Source organism: Mytilus californianus, unplaced genomic scaffold, assembly GCF_021869535.1.
Source record: "Mytilus californianus isolate M0D057914Y unplaced genomic scaffold, xbMytCali1.0.p SCAF_8, whole genome shotgun sequence".
NCBI lineage: Eukaryota > Metazoa > Mollusca > Bivalvia > Mytilida > Mytilidae > Mytilus > Mytilus californianus.
In genome coordinates this window covers 25,399,269-25,423,364 of record NW_026262734.1, presented here as the reverse complement: position 1 = coordinate 25,423,364, position 24,096 = coordinate 25,399,269, and the positions used below count along the sequence as shown (strand labels likewise).

At 31.8% G+C, this 24,096-nt stretch overlaps 1 protein-coding gene across 1 annotated transcript in view; it reads left to right on the top strand.

The window, feature by feature from the left end:
- LOC127712515 (eIF-2-alpha kinase activator GCN1-like) overlaps positions 1-23,312 on the top strand; it is a 76,107-nt gene extending 52,795 nt beyond the window's left edge. Inside the window, exons 31-51 of the mRNA XM_052218990.1 lie at positions 67-181; positions 945-1,124; positions 1,659-1,879; positions 2,285-2,492; positions 3,195-3,391; positions 4,024-4,213; positions 4,561-4,631; positions 5,095-5,310; positions 5,828-5,992; positions 7,028-7,189; positions 8,054-8,146; positions 9,810-9,953; positions 10,497-10,766; positions 11,126-11,239; positions 11,639-11,869; positions 15,873-16,066; positions 16,534-16,745; positions 17,453-17,598; positions 18,522-18,623; positions 19,195-19,407; positions 21,460-23,312. Coding sequence (XP_052074950.1) covers positions 67-181; positions 945-1,124; positions 1,659-1,879; positions 2,285-2,492; positions 3,195-3,391; positions 4,024-4,213; positions 4,561-4,631; positions 5,095-5,310; positions 5,828-5,992; positions 7,028-7,189; positions 8,054-8,146; positions 9,810-9,953; positions 10,497-10,766; positions 11,126-11,239; positions 11,639-11,869; positions 15,873-16,066; positions 16,534-16,745; positions 17,453-17,598; positions 18,522-18,623; positions 19,195-19,407; positions 21,460-21,588 — 3,573 coding nt within the window. The 3' untranslated portion in view covers positions 21,589-23,312. The remainder of the gene's footprint in view (positions 1-66; positions 182-944; positions 1,125-1,658; positions 1,880-2,284; positions 2,493-3,194; positions 3,392-4,023; positions 4,214-4,560; positions 4,632-5,094; positions 5,311-5,827; positions 5,993-7,027; positions 7,190-8,053; positions 8,147-9,809; positions 9,954-10,496; positions 10,767-11,125; positions 11,240-11,638; positions 11,870-15,872; positions 16,067-16,533; positions 16,746-17,452; positions 17,599-18,521; positions 18,624-19,194; positions 19,408-21,459) is intronic.
- Positions 23,313-24,096: the final 784 nt, after the last annotated feature.

Genomic DNA, 24,096 nt, shown 5'->3' with positions numbered 1-24,096 from the left:
GTTTTATTCATCTATACTGTTGCTATAGCTACAGGATAGTTGTTTATTTTTGATGTGTGTTTGTAGGCAGCTGATGATACAGCAAGAGGTGTAATGGGCATGCTCACTGCACATGGTGTTAAATTAGTGCTACCATCTTTACTTAAAGGGTTGGAAGAAGATGCATGGAGAACGAAAGCAGGTAAGATTTAAAGAAATACTGTGTAAAGGTGTCATTGAAGAAATTAATTATAAAACATTTTATTCATTACATACTTTTCTGGTAGAAGGACCAAACACGGCCAGGCTTGTGAACTTGATAAGTAAATGTTCACATTAAACTGTGCTAATACAGTCTCTTAAATATCCTCCTTTACACCATATATCATGGTGGTGCTCCTTAAAAAAGAGGCTTATACAGAGCATACATACATATTAGTTTTAATAGACAAGAAAAATATCAAAATGGACACTTATTTAGAAATAAGTGAATAACATTTATCTTATAAATATGTTTTGGTAGTTGTACAAGTACTTGACAATAAGCAGTGAAAAGAGTCACAAAAAAGATATCTTAATTTCATGCTCATTAGGGCTATTCCATTAAAATGTATGTGGGAGGGTAGGAAGGGAAGTTTAATGTGGGTCATGGGTCTTTTTTCAGTATGCGTCTATTACCATTATGCAAAATTATCTACAAAATGGTTCTTGGTTGTAGGGATATTTTGAAAGTCCCTTCCTACCCTCCCACATACATTTTAATGGAATAGCCCTTAACATAGATACATCTTTTTGCAAAATTACATGCATTTAATTTGAAACGTGCGATCGACAGCTTTCAAAGCAAATTAGAAATATACCATTGAACGTGATCATTTATCTATAGATATACTACTATGCTTACATGTAATAAAAACATTTTAAGAAAATTCATACAATTCTCAATGTATTTCTATAAATTATAGGCGCTGTAGAGTTACTGGGAGCTATGGCCTACTGTGCACCGAAACAACTGTCTGCCTGTTTACCCAATATTGTACCAAAGTTAACTGAAGTATTGACAGATTCTCATGTTAAAGTTCAGAAAGCAGGAGCTCAGGCTCTCAGACAGATTGGTGATGTTATCAAAAATCCTGAAATTCAAGGTATTATCATGTAACTATGTATAGTATTATAAACAATGTATGGAGAAAATGATAAATGGGGAAAACATTGATGCTACTATAAGCCAACAGCATAAAAAACAAAAGGACATCTAGAGATAAACATACAATCTTTAACATTAGACCTTTATACAATATGCATATGTCAGCTATAAATAGCACTGAGAAAAGTTTGTGAATAAATCTAACAGGGACTATCAAAGACCTGTGATCAACTCCAGATCAGTTTCTTTTGTATTCTATTCATAGTGGTCAACTTTTTAAATTGCTAAAGGGGAGAGAAAGCTTTATCTAAAGAAAATTTTTGAGAAAACAATCAAAGATTGATGCTTTCTCTATTCAAAGTCTTCATCTTTATTGAGGCTAATAACTATGACTGAAATGATAAAAAGAATCAAACAGGGAAACACCATTTGTAAATTAGACCAAAGATAATAGCTGAAGGATTTTCAGATCATTAAAATAGACCTTCAAAAGTAAATTACATTTTGTTGGAACATTTTTCTATATTTTCAGTAATTGTACCAGTGCTACTAGATGCTTTACAAGATCCTGCTAAGAAGACGCTGAGATGTCTCAAGTCACTACTAGAGACAAAGTTTGTACATTTTATTGATGCTCCATCTCTAGCTTTGATCATGCCTGTAGTGGAGAGAGCTTTCCAGGACAGACAGACAGAAACAAGGAAAATGGCTGCTCAGATTATAGGGAATATGTCATCACTGACAGATCAAAAGGTCAATAAAATTCACGTTTCTGTCTATTTGAAAATAAGGAGATGTGGTATGATTGTCAATGAAAAAATATCCATCTAAGACCAAAGTACAAGGTTTTGAACAACTACAGGTCACAATACAGTCTTTAACAATGATCAACACTTGTACTGTATATAGTAAGCTTTAAAAGGTTTTGGGATAACAAAATGTGAAACAGTTTACAAAGAGTAAATCAACAGCCAGATTTATACTTAAACAATTTAAAAAGTAAACAATTCCAGACAGCAACCACCAACAACCACTGTATAAAAGGCTTTTGGCTAAGGATATGTCAACCTGTTATTTATCTGTTCTTGATTAAAATCATTTAATCAATATACTATTGTATTATTTGTCACAAAAAAAATTATTTCATTTATTCGATAGGATTTGGATCCCTATATAGAGAAATTGATTCCAGGATTGAAGCAGTCCTTATTGGACCCTGTCCCAGAAGTAAGGACTGTATCTGCAAAGGCCCTTGGTGCTATGGTACGAGGTATTGGTGGGGCTAAGTTTGATGAATTACTAAAATGGCTGATGGACACACTGAAATCTGAGGCTAACTCTGTTGACAGATCTGGTGCTGCTCAAGGTATAGTAACAATCCAGTATTGGTCATCCAAAGGGACAAGTGAGCTTTTCTCATCACTTGGCATGAATCGTCTGTCTTATAAGTTTTACAAAAAATCTTCTCTTAAACTGCTGTACCAATTTAAAACCAAACATGGCCACAGTCATCCTTTGGGTGTCTAGTTTAAAGATATGTCTGATGATCCCACTTGCCAACCAACATGACCGCCATTGCTTTAAATAGAATGTGGGGGTAAAATGAAAGTATTGTCTTTTAATTTCAAAACGCTTATAGGTAGAAAAAATCTGGCAGAAACAAGAATGTACTGAATATCTAGATATACCTATTGTCCATTTTGATTAAATGACTTCTTATTGGAGTTTTTCCCCCTAATTGACAATTTTAACCTGTCTTATTAGGTTTTTGAAATCTATAATAGGTAGACAGAAACTTTAATAAGCATAAATGAACAGCAAGGCAAGATTCTTTTCTTGCTAAACCCAAAATCAGAATTTATCAAAACTTTATCAGAATCCCACTGTGCACCTTTTTTTTTTTTTTATCTTTTATTTATATTTGGGGTGGGGAGGTTCCCCTAGAAAATCCTTGACTTTGCTTGAGGCTTTGTGTATATTTTTTATTTAACTTTGCGCACAGAACTTCTATTTTTTTTAGGTATGGTTGAAGTGCCTAGTTGTTAAAATGTTTTAATTTTGTTCGTAGGTTTGGCTGAAGTTATTGGTGGTTTAGGACAGAAGGAGTTGAACCGTTTGATGCCTGGTATTATACAGACAGCTGAGAGAATAGACATCCCTCCATTTGTCAGGGATGGCTACATCATGTTGTACATATATTTACCTTCTGTCTTCAAAGATGATTTCATGGAGTACATTGGACCCATTATTCCTTCCATTTTACAGGTGAGATCAGGTTCTGAATCAATCCATCCTTACTACAAGTACTGGTCGATATACATTATAATTTCGATGATGATGGCTGTTTGATGTCCAGTGGCAAATTAAATGCATATTCAAGGCGAGAACATGTGATGCAATATGAGTATGAACCCTGCTTTGTTCTAGACCAACAAGCTAATCCAGGTTTTTAACATGCTAGTTTGTGATTTATCAGTCCACAGGAAGACATGTCATCCTACCTAAACACTTTATTCTGACACTGAGCCGACTAGTCTGCTCATACTCCTTAATGCCATATGCTCAGGGTAAAAGCAGCAAATACCAGTTTGAAGTCTTTAGTTTTATACAGCCGGGGATCAAAACTCACAACCTTTCCACTTTAGGTGGGTACAATGCCACTGAGGAGGTTTAGATAATTGGAAAAATACTGGATACTTAAAATATGTGTATTTGTTCAAATTTGATAAAGAAGATAGAAAATAATGTCTGGTTTTCATGTGTCATCAGACACTGTCACAGCTAAGGGAAAAAGCAGACTCTGATTTGGGACAGGGACATACAGAATGTGGTGGGGTTAAACATATTTGTCAAAATTTTTGAAACCTGTTATACAACTTATAATGTGATATTTGAAGGCTTTAGCAGATGAATCAGAATATGTAAGAGAGACTGCCCTACTGGCTGGACAGAGAATTATAAACTTGTATGCAGATCAATCTATAGAATTACTCTTACCAGAATTAGAAAAAGGACTATTTGATGATAATTGGAGAATTAGATATAGTTCTGTACAGTTGTTAGGAGATCTATTATATCGTATTTCAGGTAAAGTTTATATATTGTATATTATAATACGTCTAGGTATAAAAGTCTTGAAATGTTGTGAATAAATTTAACAGAGACTACCAAAAATCTGCCAAATTCTCCAAATAACAAAAAAAAGATGTGACAGGGCGACCACTGACAAGACTTGTGGATTGGAATAGGCTTTCAAAGCTGCTAAATGTTGGAAAAGTTCAGAAATAATCAAAAAGTAGAAAAAATTAAAAATAATGAAAAATGAAATAGTAACCTGATTTTATCTATTGTTAGAATTTAATTTTTTAAGGTGTCTTGGTCGTAAAATTTCTAGTCTTATGATATTTTTACGTACCGGTATGTTTATCATATAGGTGTCACTGGTAAGATGACTACAGAAACAGCTCATGACGATGACAACTTTGGAACAGAAACTTCTCAAAAGGTAAAACTCCCACAACTATTTTCATAGACTTTTAAATATTCAAGTATTTCAAATTTGAATCCTTTGAAGGAATTGTAACATTTAGGAATATAGTTGTAAGCGATAATATTTATACATGAAAAGGCAGTTTATCAAATACTGCAATCTGTTGAAGTTTAGAAAATCAGAATATAAAATTGTTTGTGTATAAGTTCAAAGTTTTATCTAAGGGCTATTTCAGAGAAAAAAAATGGATGGCACTTGAATTATTTTTGTATGGTTGGGGGCAGGTCACGAAGTTCAAATTATGTGGTTATGTATGCAAAGTAAAATGCAATGGTATGGGTAATGGTCATAAAAAAAGTGCCTTCCAACCTCACAATGTTTTTTTTTTTTCTGGAATAGCCCTTATGTGATGCACATATAACTGAATAGGAATTGTTTTAAAAAACATTAAATTTACTGTGAAAGTGGCTTTTTTCAGGCAATTATGAAGGCTTTAGGAAAGGAAAGACGAGCTCGTGTACTGGCAGGATTGTACATGGGTCGATCTGACACAGCTCTACTTGTCCGCCAGTCAGCACTTCATGTGTGGAAGATCATTGTGGCTCACACTCCACAGACATTGAGAGAGATCCTGGGAACATTGTTTACTCTGTTGCTTGGATGTTTAGCAAGTACCAGTCATGACAAAAGACAGGTAAACACTTCCTACCTTCCAAACATGAGTAGGATCTCATATCAGTATTATATTTTATGATTATCAGTTCACTTTTTAAATCTGTATGATAATTACTATCTTAGGGCTGAGTACTGTATACATTCTTTTTTTATTTTCACAAATTTTGCAGTAGGTATATTTTTACTTCTAATAAACTGTTTAACCTTTAAAACAACATCAATGGTCAATACAAAAAATCAATTAAGGATTAAAGGACAAAATGTAAAAAGTAAAACAACAAAAATACCGAACTCCAAGGAAAATTCAATATAAAATAATGTCCTGAACCATTCCAATGTGTAATATACAACCTTCTTAGGACAATACTTCTTTTTAAAAGACAAAACTGTTTTCATGAATTAACACGAAATATGTTCACACTGGAGAGGGCTGAGGGATGTTTTCATCACTATTATATATATGTTTGCATATAATTAAAAAAGGGGTAAATATCCCTTGATATATATAGTATGTATTATCTTATAATTCCTTGTAGGTTGCTGCCAGAACATTAGGAGACTTAGTTAAGAAGTTAGGTGAGAGAGTATTACCAGAGATTATACCCATCTTAGAACATGGGCTGGACTCCGATCAACCTGACCAGAGGCAAGGTGTCTGTATTGGTCTGACAGAAATCATGGCATCTACCAGCAGAGATCATGTAGGTTACTTCTTGATCCTTAAATCAACCTGAAACTTTCTCTTAATTTAGGACTGATTTCATAATTTGGTAACTTCATAGTTCAGGGGTTGGTTTCACAAAAATACTTATGACTAAGATTGATCGTAAGTATACTGAGTTGTTCATGACTTATAATCAATCTTAGTCGTAAGTTTTGGACTCCAGGATCATGTATAAACAATTTCCCATTTATTTTTTGTTCTGTAAATGGAACAAAGATGTTATACTGTAAATAAATTTTCTTTTAAAAGATTTCAATAACCACAACAATATTTGAATCTACAATTATTGCAGAATGTCAGTCAAGACTTAATTTATAGTTCAAAGAAATAGTGGTGTTGTGTGTTGCTTTAAACATCTGTAGCAAAACTTGAAAAGACTGGTTCAGGCAGTCCATCAGCTGTCATAAAAAAAGTATTTGATATGGTTTTCCGGTCTGTTTGTTCTGTCTGTCAGTCCTGTATCTTATAGGTTTTGGTTTAAGGTATTTTACCATGATGTTGTGGTCACATCAACTTGAAACTTATATGTTTTTGGGCAAGACATGGTGTCCAATGAACACATATTCTTGCTTTATACTCTAAGTCATCAAAAAGAAAAAGTGAGTGGCCTTGAAAAATTATTTTTGGGTTCTGCAATTTGCAAGCTGGTCTAAAAAGTTATTTGCATGTCATGACTTTTCAGTGGTCATCTAAAGGTGAGTAGACATTGCCACTGATATGAGCCATGTGTGCGGAGTAGTAAATAGCTTCAAAATGTCAAACAACTATATATTAGTACATGTACAGGTACTTATCGAACTATTGGGTGCAGAATGATAAAAGACACATCAGGAATATGTCATTTATCAACTATGTTTACCAGCTTATACAAATCTGAAGATATATATATGTATAGATATATACACTTGGGATGTGTTACTAACACGTCTACAGATCCCCTACTGTTTGATGTTCATGTATGCTGATCCCTAATTTTCAGTGATTATGTATTGATCTTTTTGACTGTTTTCAGGTGGCTGTGTATGCTGAAAGCTTGATTCCTACCGTGAGGAAAGCCTTGATTGATCCATTACCTGCAGTGAGAGATGCAGCAGCTCATACATTTGAAAATCTCCATGCTAATATTGGTCCTAGAGCACTTGATGAGATCTTACCTTATCTACTGTCAAAACTGGTAGGTATAAATCATACATTAAAAATATTCATGCTAATATAGGTCCTAGAGCACTTGATGAGATCTTACCTTATCTACTGTCAAAACTGGTAGGTATAAATCATACATTCAAAATCTCCATGCTAATATTGGTCCTAGAGCACTTGACAAGATCTTACCTTATCTACTGTCAAAACTGGTAGGTATAAATCATACATTAAAAATCTCCATGCTAATATTGGTCCTAGAGCACTTGATGATATCTTACCTTGTCTACTGTCAAAACTGGTAGGTATAAATCATACATTCAAAATCTCCATGCTAATATTGGTCCTAGAGCACTTGATGAGATCTTACCTTATCTACTGTCAAAACTGGTAGGTATAAATCATACATTAAAAAAAATCTCATTTGTAAAACACAACCTATGGCACTGGGAATAGAAAATGGTCCTAGTGAGCAACACAAAAATGAACAGTCATATTTATACAGGAATGGCATAAAGGTCATATCGTCAAAGGAAATATGGGTTAATGAGACATCACAAATTAACCAAACTGTACATGTAAAAGTGACTGTATTGTCTTTCATGAGTTGTGCTCACTGAAAGTTGACCAGGAACTGTTTTGGTGATTATTATTCTGTTATTAGATTGTTTCATTTGTTTAGATTACAATAAATACTGAGTTCACCATTATAATTTTGAAATTCGCAAAACCACACTTTTAAACTCTGTTTTTGTTGTTGTTTTTTTTTTCAAATACCAAAATTGAAACTGTAACCTGTAAGTACAATATAACAATCTATCTTGTGTTTTATATTTTTTAAATTTTTTTCTGTATTGAATATATTCACTTTAATAATTTTTTTTTATTGTATTGACAGGATGATGATGACTTAGCAGAGAGAGCTTTGGATGGATTACGACAAGTCATGACAGTTAAAAGTTATGTTGTTCTACCATACTTGATACCACAGGTAAAACTTAATATCAGGTAGCTTCTTAGCCTTTTTTTTACAGCACAGAATTATTCTGTAATTATTGATGATGCATTGATCAGATAAAAGCAGGAGTTGATTAAGGCTACAGTTTAGCATGATGTCCCCCCTCCTTACATTTGAAAAAAATATTTTGGCATACATTTTTTTTTTTTAAATCTGTGTCCTTTTGCTATGCTAAATAAATAGGCTCACCAACCAACCAACCACCCACCCACCCACCAACCAAACCTCAAATTCTGAGATCATTGGTGTGCGCCTGAACAGAATGACTAACTAGTCCTCATTGCTATTAAGAGACTGACTTGAAAGTTATTACAGTACAGTCTAAATTATTACCTTTAATTTGTTTGATCTTGAATTCCACAATTTAAAGCTCATTTTTCTCTAAAATGTACACATCTCTACCATTCAACATTCCACAGTTATTTTGTTTCCGTGTTATAAACCATGCATCGAACATCTAAAAAGTTAAAGGTGTGATGGCAGAGTAGTCTGAATTGAGTTATGGCCCTTGGACCACCTTGCGAATTGTACTACTTTTGCTGGTAATGAGTCTCTTTCAACTAGAACTGGAAGCTTTGCATCAGTCTACAGACATCACATGCTGTAACTCCCAGCTTAGCCTGGTTTCTGTTGACTCACTCCTCCATTAGGAGAACCCCCTGCAAGAGGGTTGATTACCTATGTCTCAGACCTTCCCAAGGGTAATACTAGCAACAAGTGCCTTGTTTGTTACCCCTAAAGCAAGCATTGTCATCACACCATAGCTATTCTAATGTTTTAATTACTTATATATCAGCAAATTTGAGTAGTTTCATAAAATCAGGTATTGTATTTATCTTGGCAAATGCAAAAAAATACCAAAGATTTACATATAAGTGCATTGATTCTTTACTCTAAACTTCAAAACAAAGTTTTGAACAGATCTGCAATGTAGCAGACACGATCTTAGGATTAATGGTTCAAAACTAACATTTATGGTAAAAATTGATCAAAAGGGGAGATAATTCAAAATTATTCATTATAAACATTAATATTTTTGTGATGAATAGATTGTTTTGTATAAACCTGCATTTATAGACTATATTTTATGACTGTCTGTTGTTAAATGTGATATTAAGGACAATACGAGGCACTGTAATATATACATATATATTTATATTTAAAGTCTTAAGATTTGCTCAATGATACTACTAAAAGATTTTATTAGTATCATTTCGCAAATCCTAAGACTTTTATAATTATTTGCCTTATCTGTGCAGTATCACCTATTCTAGAATACCGAGTACATATTAAATATACATATCTTTCGAAAAATAGGCTTCAAATAAGAAATGATTTTTTTACTGCCAGAGATGTGCAGATACAGTTAAAAGAACTTCTTTTATCAATTAAAAATAAAAGATGAAAGTGTGTGTTGCATAAAAGTGTGCAGACACTGGGGAAAGGAAGTCAATGAAGTTGAAAGTATTTTTAATACAAGTGCTTTCACATAAAGTGTTTGCATTTGGTTTTCTTTAAACTTTCCAACACAATTTAAATTCGTCTTATACACATCTTATCTGTAAATTTTGGCATTTTGGCAACTTACTCGCTGTAATTGAAGAAGAAATTGAAAACAGTGATTATTATTTTACAGCTAACAGCATCACCAGTGAATACAAAAGCTTTGTCATTTTTGTCATCAGTTGCTGGAGAAACATTAACTAAATACCTGATTAAAATACTTCCTGCATTACTGTCATCATTAAGTGAGAAATGGGATACACCAGAGGAGGCTCAGGTTTGTTTATGCCATGACAGAATTAATCTAAGGTTTGCCAAGAAAAATAATATGTGTGTCTGATCATGAACCCTCAGTAGGTCTTATTTATTTATTTTTTACATATTCCTTATCTTTGATTTTGACAAAAATCTAAATCTAAGGAATATTGTAATTGTCCTATTTTTGCTGATGATAGAAAATGGTTTTTCCTCCAAGAAGTCAACAAAAAGTGTAGTACAGAAAAAAAAAAGACTGAACACTATGTTGTCAAAGTTTAACTGGAAGTTCTAACAGTTCATGTATGATAACGTTTTATCATTAGGCCCCAAAAAAATATATGTCTGTTTAAGGTTGCATCATAAAAAAAATAGGTTAGGTGTTTATCTTTTCTCATATGAATACATCATCAAAATGGGTAAATCATCACAAAGTGGACTTAAAGGTTAACCGCACCAAATAAACCTGAGAAATAATAAGTTGGTAAACAGCATGTTTTTATGGTGTACACAGTTTTGTTGAGGCAGTTTTCCTTGTATCTTTATATATGGTTTCATTTAACAGGAGATGGAGTACTGTAAAAGGGTGGTGTTATCAGTGAAAGATGATACAGGTGTGAGAATCATAATTACAGAACTCTTATCAGCCTCTAGTCAGAAACAAGAAGACCTGTGTTGGGCAGCCATTACAGTGCTTCATCAGTTCTGTGAATACACAGATGTGGATTATTCAGATTACATGGTGCAATTATTCAGAGGACTTATTGCACTGTTTATTAGAAAAAATAACAAAATATTACTGGCATCATGGGAGTGTCTGTCTGCAGTGACTAAGGTAAGATTTTTATATTGATAATTTGTAAATAGCATCATGGGAGTATCGTCTGCAGTAACTAAGGCAAGATTTTTATATTGATCATTTGTAGATCGCATCATGATTGTGTATGTCCTTAGTGACTACGGTAATGGTTCCTTATTCATTGGACAAAAATATAACATCTAAATGATTTATGAAAGGTTACTATGTCTACCATATAGTTGGCAATTTTGTTACCAAAGTTCTCCAACAGAGTTCCAAATTTTATTAAATCATTTTTAACAAATTGATATGGTCTGGCTGAATTATTTGAGAAGCTGCTCCCTTAATAAGTAAATTTCTGACAGTTTATCAGGTATATTTATACTTTATTACAGAAAATAGAAGCCACAGAAATGTTACAATACATAGCAGATGTGAGACAAGCTGTTAAGTATGCTGTGTCTGATATGGAGGGATCAGAACTTCCAGGATTTAGTATTCCTAAAAAGGTAAACAGACGTCTTATGTTTTGTATTGGAGATAATTTTGTAAAAGTATTGGTATTCTTGTTCTTGGACTATGAAATTTCATCCATTTAGGTGAATTAAAATATTGTATTCATCATTAGGATGTGAATTTTTGCAAGAGTCAGATAAAATGCAATTAAAAATAAAAACTTGATAAATAACATAGCAACAATTTACTATCAACATCTTTTGGAAAGTAGTACATGTAAGGAAGTGCTTGAATATGCTTGCAGTTTATTTAAGTGTTAATGTTCACAAATTTAATTTCTTGTATTTGGTCTCATGCCAAATGAAATGAATTTATTCATGTAAAGGATTGAATTAATAGAAATAAGTGTCATTCTTTTTCATGAACTCCTTAATGACTTCCTATATTTACAGGGAATCACACCAGTCTTGCCAATATTTAGGGAAGGAATCTTAAGCGGTACACAGGAACTGAAGGAACAGGCTGCTGTTGGTTTGGGAGAATTAATTGATGTTACCAATGCTGAAGCTCTAAAAGTTTCTGTTTTAAATATAACTGGTCCCCTGATTCGTATTCTTGGTGATAGATTTGTATGGAGTTTGAAAGTTGCTGTATTGGACACATTAACTAAATTACTGACTAAGGTAGGTGTTCAGAAAGTCATGATACCAGTTGCATAAAATGGGTCATATTACTGGTATATCTTAAAAGCGCTCTGTATTATTTTTGATTAAAGATTTTGCTGATATATTGAAATGGGTGCCATTTGTTTGAATGTTTAACCATATCTAGGTCAGATAAAAAAAGTTCCAATTCCAAATTTGTATTTAAAAAATTATCCTTACAATTAGTCATAAAGACATTTGTAGACTTAAACATATTGTCTGATGCAAAGTTGTTTGTAAATTAGCTTTTGTATGCATCTATCATTGAATCAAGATGTATAAGGGCTATTCCATTAAAATGTATGTGGGAGGGTAGGAAGGGAAGTTTAATTATTGAATGTGGGTCATGGGTCTTTTTTCAGTATGCGTCTATTACCATTATGCAAAATTATCTAAAAAATGGTTCTTGGTTGTAGGGATATTTTGAAAGTTCCTTCCTACAGTCAGGGGTACTACTTGTACAAGTAATTTTTATACGACCGCAAACAAATTTTTGTGGTCGTATATTGGTATGACGTTGGCGTCGTCGTCGTCCGGCGTCGTCGTCGTCGGCGTCGTCCGAAGACACATTGGTTTTCGCACTCTAACTTTAGTTTAAGTGAATGGATCTTTATGAAATTTTACCACAAGGTTCAATACCACAAAAGGAAGGTTGGGATTGATTTTGGGGGTTATGGTAATAACAGTAAAGGAATTAGGGGCCAAAAAGGGGCCAAAAATAAGCATTTTTGTAACTTCCAGACATAACTTGTGTGTTAGTGTATGGATCTCTCTGACATTGTACCACAAGGTTCCATATCACTAAAGGAATGCTGGGATTGATTTTGGGGGTAATTGCCTCCAAATTTTAGGAATTAGGGGCCAAAAAAGGGGCAAAAAACAAGCATTTTTCTAGTTTCATGACAATAACTTGTGTGTAAGTGTATGGATCTTTCTGAAATTGTACTACATTTGTACAAGGTTCCATATCACAAAGGGAAAGCTGGGTTTGAGTTTGGGGGTAATTGCCCTAAACGTTTAGGAATTTGGGGCCAAAAAACACATTTTTTTCTAGTTTCCAGACAATAACTTGTGTTCAAGTGTATGGATCTCTCTGAAATTGTACTGCAAGGTACCATACCACAAAGGGAAGGCTGGGATTGAGTTTGGGGGTGATGAATCATAATGGGGGTTCAAAAAATTTTGGGGGGGGATTTATTTTTTTTCCCTTTTTTTTCTTTTTTTCCTTTTTTGTTTCTTTTAAAATTTTCCATTTTAAGTTGGTTATTTCTGATTTATATTTAAAATCAAATAATAATGATATGGTAGGAGATACACACCAAACAGGATGTGTAAATTATTATATAATAAGTATTGTGCAATAGCAAGAAATTTTCAATTGCACAGTATTGCACAATAGCAAGAAATCTTCAATTGCACAGTATTGCGCAATAGCAAGAAATCTTCAATTGCACAGTATTGCGCAATAGCAAGAAATATCCAATAGCACAATATTGCGCAATAGCAAGAAATTGTCAATTGTACAGTATTGCGCAATAGCAAGAAATATTTAATAGCACAGGATTGTGCAAAAGAAGATACTTCCTATAAATTGCTTATTTCTTGACCAATTTCAATGGGGTTTTATTCTTGATTTCATGGGGTTCTTTAATATGCTGAATCTAACCGTGTATTTAGTTTTTGGATTTTGGGCCCCGTTTTTAAATTGGTCCACATTGAGGTCCAAAGGGTCCAAAATTAAACTTTGTTTGATTTCATCAAAAATTGAATTATTGGGGTTCTTTGATATGCCGAATCTAACTGTGTATTTAGATTCTTAAATTTTGGTTCCGTTTTCAAATTGGTCTACATTAAGGTCCAAAGGGTCCAAAATTAAACTTAGTTTGATTTTAACAAAAATTGAATTCTTAGGGTTCTTTGATATGCTTAATCTAAACATGTATTTAGATTTTTGATTATGGGCCCAGTTTTCCAGTTGGTCCAAATCGGGGTCCAAAATTAAACTTTGTTTGATTTCAACAAAAATTGAATATATGGGGTTCTTTGATATGCTGAATCTAACCATGTATTTAGATTTTTGATTTTTGGCCCCGTTATCAACTTTGTCCACATTGAGGTCAAAAGGGTCCAAAATTAAACTTTGTTTGATTTCATCAAAAATTGAATTATTGGGGTTCTTTGATATGCCGAATCTAACCGTGTATTTAGATTCTTAATTTTTGGTTCCGTTTTCAAATTGGTCTACATTAAGGTCCAAAGGGTCCAAAATTAAACTTAGTTTGATTTTAACAAAAATTGAATTCTTAGGGTTCTTTGATATGCTGAATCTAAACATGTATTTAGATTTTTGATTATGGGCCCAGTTTTCAAGTTGGTCCAAATCGGGGTCCAAAATTAAACTTTGTTTGATTTCAACAAAAATTGAATAAATGGGGTTCTTTGATATGCTGAATCTAACCATGTATTTAGATTTTTGATTTTTGGGCCCCGTTATCAACTTTGTCCACATTGAGGTCAAAAGGGTCCAAAATTAAACTTTGTTTGATTTCATCAAAAATTGAATTCTTGGGGTTCTTTGATATGCTGAATCTAACCATGTATTTAGATTTTGGATATTGGACCATAATAGGTGAATGTCCAATTTAAAATTTTTAAGTTCTTAGACCACATTCAATCTGTGTTAGAAACCTATGCTGTGTCAAATATTTAATCACAATCCAAATCCAAAGCTGTATCAAGCTTGAATGTTGTGTCCATACTTCCCCCAACTGTTCAGGGTTCGACCTCTGCGGTCGTATCAAGCTGCGCCCTGCGGAGCATTTTATTATTTACTTGAAGAAGTAATTATAATATACTTATATAAGTAAATTTGTAGGATACTTATACAAGTGTATTTTATTTACTTGTATAAGTAAATTATTTTTTGGCCTAGTTATGTCCCTTAGGCGTTCAGATTTTTTTACTTATACAAGTAAAAAAGTCATCCTATCGTCTTTTCTTGAATTCTTAGAACTTCTTTGCTCTAACAGAATTTTGAATTGTCTGTCCTTTGCAGATGTCTTTACTATTCATTTAAGTGTAATTTCATGGACAATGAAAATCTCATTTGTCTTTTATCTTTAGAACACTGCTCATTTACAAGCCCCCAAGGAGCAATTTTTGAAGGCCTTGCGCAAATACTTAAGATCTTTGCTCAATCAGTTTCTTTGTTAAATTAATGAGATGAAACATTGAACTCTTATCAAAAATTATGAGCTAACCTGAGAAAAATTATTAAAGGCATGATTTTACATCTCAAAACTTGAGAATTTTTGTGGGATTGTAAAAAAATTTACTTATACAAGTAAATTTTTTAGAAAATTAAGGGGAGATTATTCAAACAATATAATTAACTTGTATAAGTATATTTTATTTACTTCTTCAAGTAAATAAAAATTACTTGTACAAGTAGTACCCCTGACTGTCCTACCCTCCCACATACATTTTGATGGAATAGCCCTAAGTAGCAGCTTTAATGAATTTACTAAAATATATACATTGATTGAGAAAATGATTCTTTTCTAATTTAAGTTTAACTACTTATTAGTCAAAATGTATAAATAAATAAGGTGTGTAACACATGATCCTTGTCCCTTCGTTATTCATCTTAACATTGTATCAAACGATATAAAATACATTGGATTCCTTCTTTTTGCAGAATTTCGTCCCGTTATTATTTAAAACATCAAACTTGTATTGAATAGCTGTCATTTCTACTCATGTCTGTTCATTTAGAAATGTTAAATGGGACACAAAAATATCTCTATGAATAACAGTGTATTCATAGCAGCAGTTTTCAAGTTCTGTTTTGAAGTTTTGTTGATAAGGATAATTTTTACCTAGAAAGGTTAATTGGATTTTTATTTGGATGAGTTAAACCAATTTAGAGCCATTCATATTTTTGTAGGGTGATATAAAGTTAAAGCTTTTTATATTTTGACAGGTTGGTGTGATGTTAAAGCCATTTTTGCCACAGTTACAGACAACATTCTTAAAGGCATTAAATGACCCCCAGCGATCAGTTAGACTGAAAGCTGCTTCAGCTTTAGGACAGTTGATAATCATACATGTACGAGTGGATCCATTATTTACAGAATTACTCAATGGTATTAAGAATGCTACAGAAAGTGGAGTAAGGTAGGTCCTCTTTACCAGTATTTTTTACCTGTTCATGGACAGGGAAAAATTTGAGGCATATTGATATCCTTCTGTTTATACATGCACAGTATATACAATAAGTCAGCCTTATGCAAAAGAGAAAAAAACTAACATTTTGTAACTTTGAAAACCTCACAAGTCAATAGATAATTGAAATAAAATTAAAAATCAATAATGGCATTATAAAAAAAAATTCTACAAAACTTTAACTAAGACATCTCACAATGATCACTACATCTTCACTTTTGTTAAACAATGAACATAAAAAAGTTGAAATTCATAGAAACTTAACTTCTTATTCTTGACGTGGAACATATATTTCAGGGCAAAAAGCTTAACTAATCTGCTTTTATGGCAAAGGACTTGTGCAGTTCAATTAACATTTTGTTGCTCTAATGGAGAAAGAAACAATTCAAGATTCATGAAGTGCTATCTTTGTTTTTTAGAGACACAATGCTTCAGGCATTAAGATTTTGTTTAACGGGTGCTGGTTCTAAGATGGCTGAACCTTTAAAGAAACAAGCAAGCTCTGCTTTACTGAGCATGCTCGGTAGCCAGGAAGAAACTACCAGAAGTGCAGCATCAGCCTGTTTAGGGGCCATGTGTGGGTCCCTCTCTGATGTAGATCTTACTGATGTAATGATTAGCCATTTGTTAGGTATGGAATTATATATATATTATAATGCTTATTTACAAACATTACTTATATCTGTATTATAAAAGTCATTGTTCTGATATATCAAAGTAGGAGGATTAATTTAGGACAACATTAGCCCTAAAATAAAATGATTTTGTTTTGTCAAAATTTCTTTAATTTGAAGAGTATATGAATATATGATTCTTTAATAAAACATTGCAAATTTTTTGGTTTTTACATATTGGTCGCATTGTTACATGTATCATGAACTACAAGTCATACCTTCTTGAAACATGCATTGCAGAGATATAATTACTTGCAAACATTTAATCCTGCTTATCTTTTTTCCAAAATGAAATTGTAAACTATTGTTTAAAAATATGTTGACATTTATGTTGCAAAACTATCCCACAAATATCATCTGTTTTTAGTCATTTCTGAATTAGAAATACATGTACCTTACATGCAGCAATTGATATACTGTGGATTCAATTATTTTCGTTGATACCAAGTTTCATGGATTGCGAACTAATTGATTTTTCTAGGATGTTTTATTTTGTGGTTTGCCAGAGTCTGCATTCAAATCTATAGAAAATTGGTACTTTGTTGAACATTTGAATTTGTGGTTAATCTTTCCCCACGAAATCCACGAAAATTAGTATCCCACGAATTATAATGAGTCCACAGTAATACAAGTAACAGGAAGTGGTTTTTGATTTCTGATTTAGATTCAGATCCTAGTCAAGACTGGATGGTAAAACATGGTCAAGGAATAGCATTAGGTGTAGCTTTAAAGGAATCAGCTGACAGATTGTGTAAACAGTTTGAAGATAATATTACTAAAACAGTACTGGATTTAACTACATCTGATAGGGTAAGTACAAGATATTTCAAGGGATCACAGGTACCTTTACTCCTGATCTTCACAAGATATTTCTTAGTGCCCCTCTCCCAATTTTAAGAAATGTTTACCAATGTATTACAAAGGCAGCATACCTGTGTGTTTACCCATTTGTTAATGTTTATGGACCTATGACTTTGAAAATTGCATTTAAATATCAGTATTTAGAGAAATAAAAAACTTGATGTATCAGGGATAGGGTTGAGCGTGCAGTTATTGAAAATATCAGTATCTTTTTAAAAATAAATTTTCTTGAACAATTAATGATGAGATGAAATTTCCAGACTGCACATATTCAGAGTGGTATAAATCTTTCTGTTTTGTAAGGGCACAAACATTCAGAGTGGTATAAATCTTTCTATTTTGTAAGGACCAGAAACTTTTTAAAGATGAAATATTTCTGTGAGTTCAGGAAAGCTGTAAGATGAGTAAAAATGAATCAACTTATTTTTTAACAATGTGATGTCCGGTTACAAACATGCATTTAGCCTACAAAATTATAAGTTGGTATCTTTAATATTTTTTTTCAAACATTTCCTGCATATTCATGACAGGTATCATAGTTTGAATGGGTCAGTCAATATTAAGATTATGTGCCTTAAAAAATGAATTTATTCTTTTATTATGTTAGAGGTACTGTAAATTCAGAAATTATTGCAAGGTTTTTATTTTTCCAAATAATGCAACTGGGTAAGAATCGCAATAATAAGAACTTGCATTCTGACATCTGTTACACATATCTGTATTCAGATTTTCATAAAATCGCAATAATTGATCTCGCATTTATGTCCTTTCTTCAAAATCGCAATAATAAATGCATTCAATAATTTCTGAATTTACAGTATTTGAAAATGATGAGACCACGTACTGGTTCTAATTATTCTTACATATTACAGATTCCCTTATGCCTCTGTGGATACAGATGTTTGGGATATCTTCTGATATATCAACAGTCCAAAGGTCAACTGAAAACAGAACTACTAACTAGTCTGATCAAGGTAATCAACTTTGAATATTAGGTAATGGATGGAAAAAGGTTACTATAGCTACCACTTTCCTTGTGTAGTACAATTGACTCACAAGTGAACAACATTCAGTCTTTTCTGCTTATGAATTTTTGATACTTTTTCATAGTGTTTAACACTTGCAACTATTAATTCCCTTAAAAATGGGTAAAGCAATGATATAGATACATATGAATATTTATTTATTTTGTTTAAAGATAACCATGAATACACAATGACATTTCTTTATATTTTTCTTTCATTATCCATAGAGTTTATGTAGCTAACAAATATCAATAAAAACAATGCATTCAGTGAAAATGAAAAGTAAGATCTAAAATTCTGAGAGACCTAAGAATACTTAGAAATAAAGGTGCTTGCTGTTGTTTTACCTTTTTTTTTTGCTATACATTAACCAATTTACATGTGAAACAATAACAGCATTTTAACATGTTACCCAGTCTTTTGAAGGAATAGAAAAGAAAAGATTGAGGAACACTAATCTCTCACAAATAAGATTAATATGTATCCCTTATAAAGTTAAAATCATTGCTCTTTATTTCAGGGAATGAAAAATGATTCAAATGATGTTAAACAGTTAGTGACACAGATTATCCCACACTTATCCAGTGGGGGAAATCTCACAGATGATAATGTCAAACTTTTGATTCCACCATTAGTGATGGGTACTAAAGAAAAGAATACTGTTGTAAAAACTAACAGTGAAATTGCTGTTGTTGCTGTACTCCATCTTAGAAAAAATGAAACCGTTCTAAAGGTAAATATAGTCCCAAAGTTATTCCTTCTACATTACACATACGTACAAACAGTTCTAAAGGTAAATATAGTCCAAAGTTATTCCTTCTGCATTACACATACATACAAACAGTTCTAAAGGTAAATATAGTCTAAAGTTATTCCTTCTACATTACACATACATACAAACAGTTCTAAAGGTAAATATAGTCCAAAGTTATTCCTTCTACATTACACATACATACAAACAGTTCTAAAGGTAAATATAGTCTAAAGTTATTCCTTCTACATAAAACATACATACAAACAGTTCTAAAGGTAAATATAGTCCAAAGTTATTCCTTCTACATAGCACATACATACAAACAGTTCTAAAGGTAAATATAGTCCAAAGTTATTCCTTCTACATTACACATACATACATACATACATACAAACAGTTCTAAAGGTAAATATAGTCCAAAGTTATTCCTTCTACATTACACATACATACATACATACAAACAGTTCTAAAGGTAAATATAGTCCAAAGTTATTCCTTCTACATTACACATACATACAAACAGTTCTAAAGGTAAATATAGTCCAAAGTTATTCCTTCTACATTACACATACATACAAACAGTTCTAAAGGTAAATATAGTCCAAAGTTATTCCTTCTACATTACACATACATACAAACAGTTCTAAAGGTAAATATAGTCCAAAGTTATTCCTTCTACATTACACATACATACATACATACATACAAACAGTTCTAAAGGTAAATATAGTCCAAAGTTATTCCTTCTACATTACACATACATACATACATACAAACAGTTCTAAAGGTAAATATAGTCCAAAGTTATTCCTTCTACATTACACATACATACAAACAGTTCTAAAGGTAAATATAGTCCAAAGTTATTCCTTCTACATTACACATGCATGTATATAATATTAGGTCCTAATTTTAGAAAATATAGAATTCTTTATTTGAGGCTTAGAAACTGGAGAATGATATTGACCAAAATTGTTTTTAAAGTGGATGTTTTTAAGGTTTAAATTCATTGTACCTCAAAAAAATCAGACAAGAAAAATACAAACAAGTCAAAGTCTGTAAGCTTTCATTTATGTAGTTTTGATCTGCAATAAAGAATAAAGGGAAAAAAAGATTCACAATTTGAATGATTGAGTAAATGTAAATCATGGTGAAATGGACTATTCCCATGTGCAGACAGCATATTTTCGTATTAAAAGAGCAAGGGAGTATTCTATCATTTTGGATCCCTAACAAATTAGAGAAATATTTTCCCTTATAAAACTATTGTAACTCAAAAAAAGATCAGATGATTAATAAAAAACAAAGAAAATTTTTGTCTGCAGAAAGGAAGAGAGTTAAAAAAATTAAAATTTAAATGTTGGATTAAATATGAATCAGGATGAAAGGATGTTATTTACAAATAATTACATTACACATATGTTTCATTAGAATATGTTATTTTGATTGGTACAATAGCTATGACTGCACATGCTTTCCGTGGCAATGTTAAAACAGTGCATAGACGAACAAACGAAAAGCTTCATATAACTCTTAATTTTATGGTTGTAGCATGAAAATGTAATTATAAGAATTGAATGTTTCTTTGTATAATTTTATAGGTTGTAAAAGCATTGATCATGTGCACATTTTTAGTATGAATACAATTCTTAAATGCAGAAGGCACTTTTTCATATTAAAGTAGCATTGGAGAATTCTGCCATTTGGATCACAAATGATCCGTTCAAATTCTTACTGAAACTGACAAATTCCAATGCAGAAATGCTACTTATATCTATGACTAGTTACTTGAATAAAGAAATTCATTTTATTTTGTATTATTAACTTTTTCTATCTAAAGACAGAACATCTGTTTGTCTCCTTGACAGAACAATTTAAAAAGTTTTGCTGTATGACCCCTCTGTGTGCTTAATTATGGAAAGCCCCAAATAATAAAACATAGCTTATCATTTCTAGTAGTTACTTTCCACTTTAGACAAAAAATAATTGTTTAGACCCCTTTAAATTGAAATAAATTAATTTTACTTTCAGAGTGTTTCTGGTAGCCTGGATGCAGGGATGAGAGAATCATTAAATGAACTGGTTTATAAATCTCTTGTTAAATTATGTAAACAACCAGAACCAGCACTGGAATCCATTGATGACACAGTCCTCAAATAGCATAATGCTTTACAGTGTAATAGGATTATTGACAATTTTATAAATTTGTGTGATTTGACAAATTGTTTGTATATCTTACATATTTGTTTTAAGTTTATAATGTTTAATTGAAATTATATGAAATTATGCAGACCTTGGCCAAACATTCATTATTTCTGATTTAACAGAATAAGGGGAAAGTTCACTATGCATGCTTAGAATCAAACCAACAAGATGTCATCTAAAAATAAAGTCATTCTTTTTTCAGAATATGCTTTAATAAATATTTCAGAATTTGTAGACTTTTTTCGAGGTGTTATAACTAGAAGTATACAACCTTTTATTTGGTTAAAATGTCTGTATTCTTCCAATTGTGTAAAACGGAGCTCTTTCATTATCCCCAAAAATTTTCTAGTGCTTTCTGGGTATAGAAATTTAAGAGTGATAGCATATACAATGTGGGAGTGTTAATCTACTGCTGACCTCTGCAGGGGGTCTTCAATAAAACAAATATGGAAATTTCAAACTTACTTATTGAAAAGATTGCGTACCATATTGATTCCATACCTGAATAACATGGTAAGTTTTGCCTAAACGTAGCACACTATATGATCTCCCAAATCTATAGTTCAAAGTCCGAACTTCCAGTAAAAGTGTAATGGAATTAAATCCTGATTTTTATAAAGCTAATTGAAGAATAAATATATGTTTCATTACAGATAAGTGCTATATGTACATTATTTATATTGTTTAAGGTTTCTAAACAGACTCTCAAATACCAGAGTCAGTGTTAATTTATAAATAAGCTTTGTTAATACAATAAAAGTCTTCTAACAAATCAACAGTATTTATTCCTGTCTGGGTAAGTTTGCCATCAGTAGTATTTTTTATTGGTTGGAACACAAAAGATTTAGAGATATTTGCCAACAAAAAATGTTTCATATTTGTTAGCTGGCTTTAAATGAATATATAAAAAAAAAATTTGCATGCAAAATCTCCACATTTATGATAACTTCATGTCATGGTCAAAAACTAGCTATTAACCAGGTCTTTGTATGGGCTTGTCCAGAAATAAACGTAGTGAGGGGTCAAAAGGCACTTTTTATTTAACCCCCACCATGAATAAAATTTAAATTGATTATTTCATATAATTGTTAAGGCTATCTGTCTAAAATAACCACCCCAATCAATTTTTATTAAAAGTACAATTTAATTGTTCTTGTCTAAAGTACACTTTGAATGAAAGACTTCATATAACTAACAAGATGTTAAATATGCCATACATGTACATTTTATTTTGGTTAGTTGGATTATAAACAGACTAACTGTTATTTATTTCTGCTAATGTATCATGAATGTAAATACATGTATCCACAAATTCAATTATAATTTAAAAAGCAACATGTTTGTGTCGGTGTAATTGAAGTAACTTTAACCATGGAGTTGATTTAATTTTGTTCATTATTAATATTTTATAATATGAAAAACTGAAAGTCAAAAATTATTTAATATGGTTTGAAGTAAACGTGGAGCTTTTGGAATTGGCAATGTTTCAGTTATAAAATTTGGTGGTTTTTTTTTCTTCAAAATTGAAACTGTATACTACATGTAATACACTTCTCTTATAGTTCTTGATCATTCAATATTTAACTTTCTAAATAGTTGGTTTATTTGATATTGTTTTTGAGTTATAATATACCTATATCAGAACATGATAAGTTCTGTATTAAAGAAATTGATTTGAACTGTTTTTTGTTATAATTAATATGTATCTGTTGGACAGAAACTACAGTTGTCAAATGATCACAGATTGATTCTCTGCAAGCACAGATTGGGACTGAAGTGCACTTGGTGCATGACCCTCCTAAAATAAAAGATAAAATGTATAATTTAATGGTAAAATTAGTCAACTTTTTTGTCAAGATATGCCTATTTTTTTAGCCCACCCCTAACATCAAATCCTGGATCCATGTCTGTTATGAATAGGTATTTCAAATATAGTTCTTTATTAGGTTACCCTGGAGATATATATATACCTTTGATGACAGTAAGTGTTAGATGATTGAAGAAAATTTGTCATAAATTAATACTGTGGATTCATTTATTTTTCATGATTACCAATTTTCATGGATTAAGGAAAAATTGTATTTTCATGGAAATTTGATTTTGTGGTTTTAAAAAAGTGTGTATACAAGTCTATAGAAAATTTGTACTTGGTTGCTTGTTTAAATTTGTGATTCACTTGTACCCACAAACTCCACAAAAATTGGTATCCCTCGAATAATAATGAATCCACAGTATACCGGATCCTTTCTTTTTCATCAAGTATCAGTGGAAACCATTGGTGTGTTAACTCCATTTCTTGAAATGGGACATTTGAATTTTAGAATATCTGGGAAAAAAAATATAATGCAAGTCTTGCAAGACTATATGCAATGACACATCTGAATGGTTTTGTTAAGCCCATTTGGTATAGGTAAACTGGTACTCGTACCATATAATAATCTCCAATATTTAGTTAGAAGTATT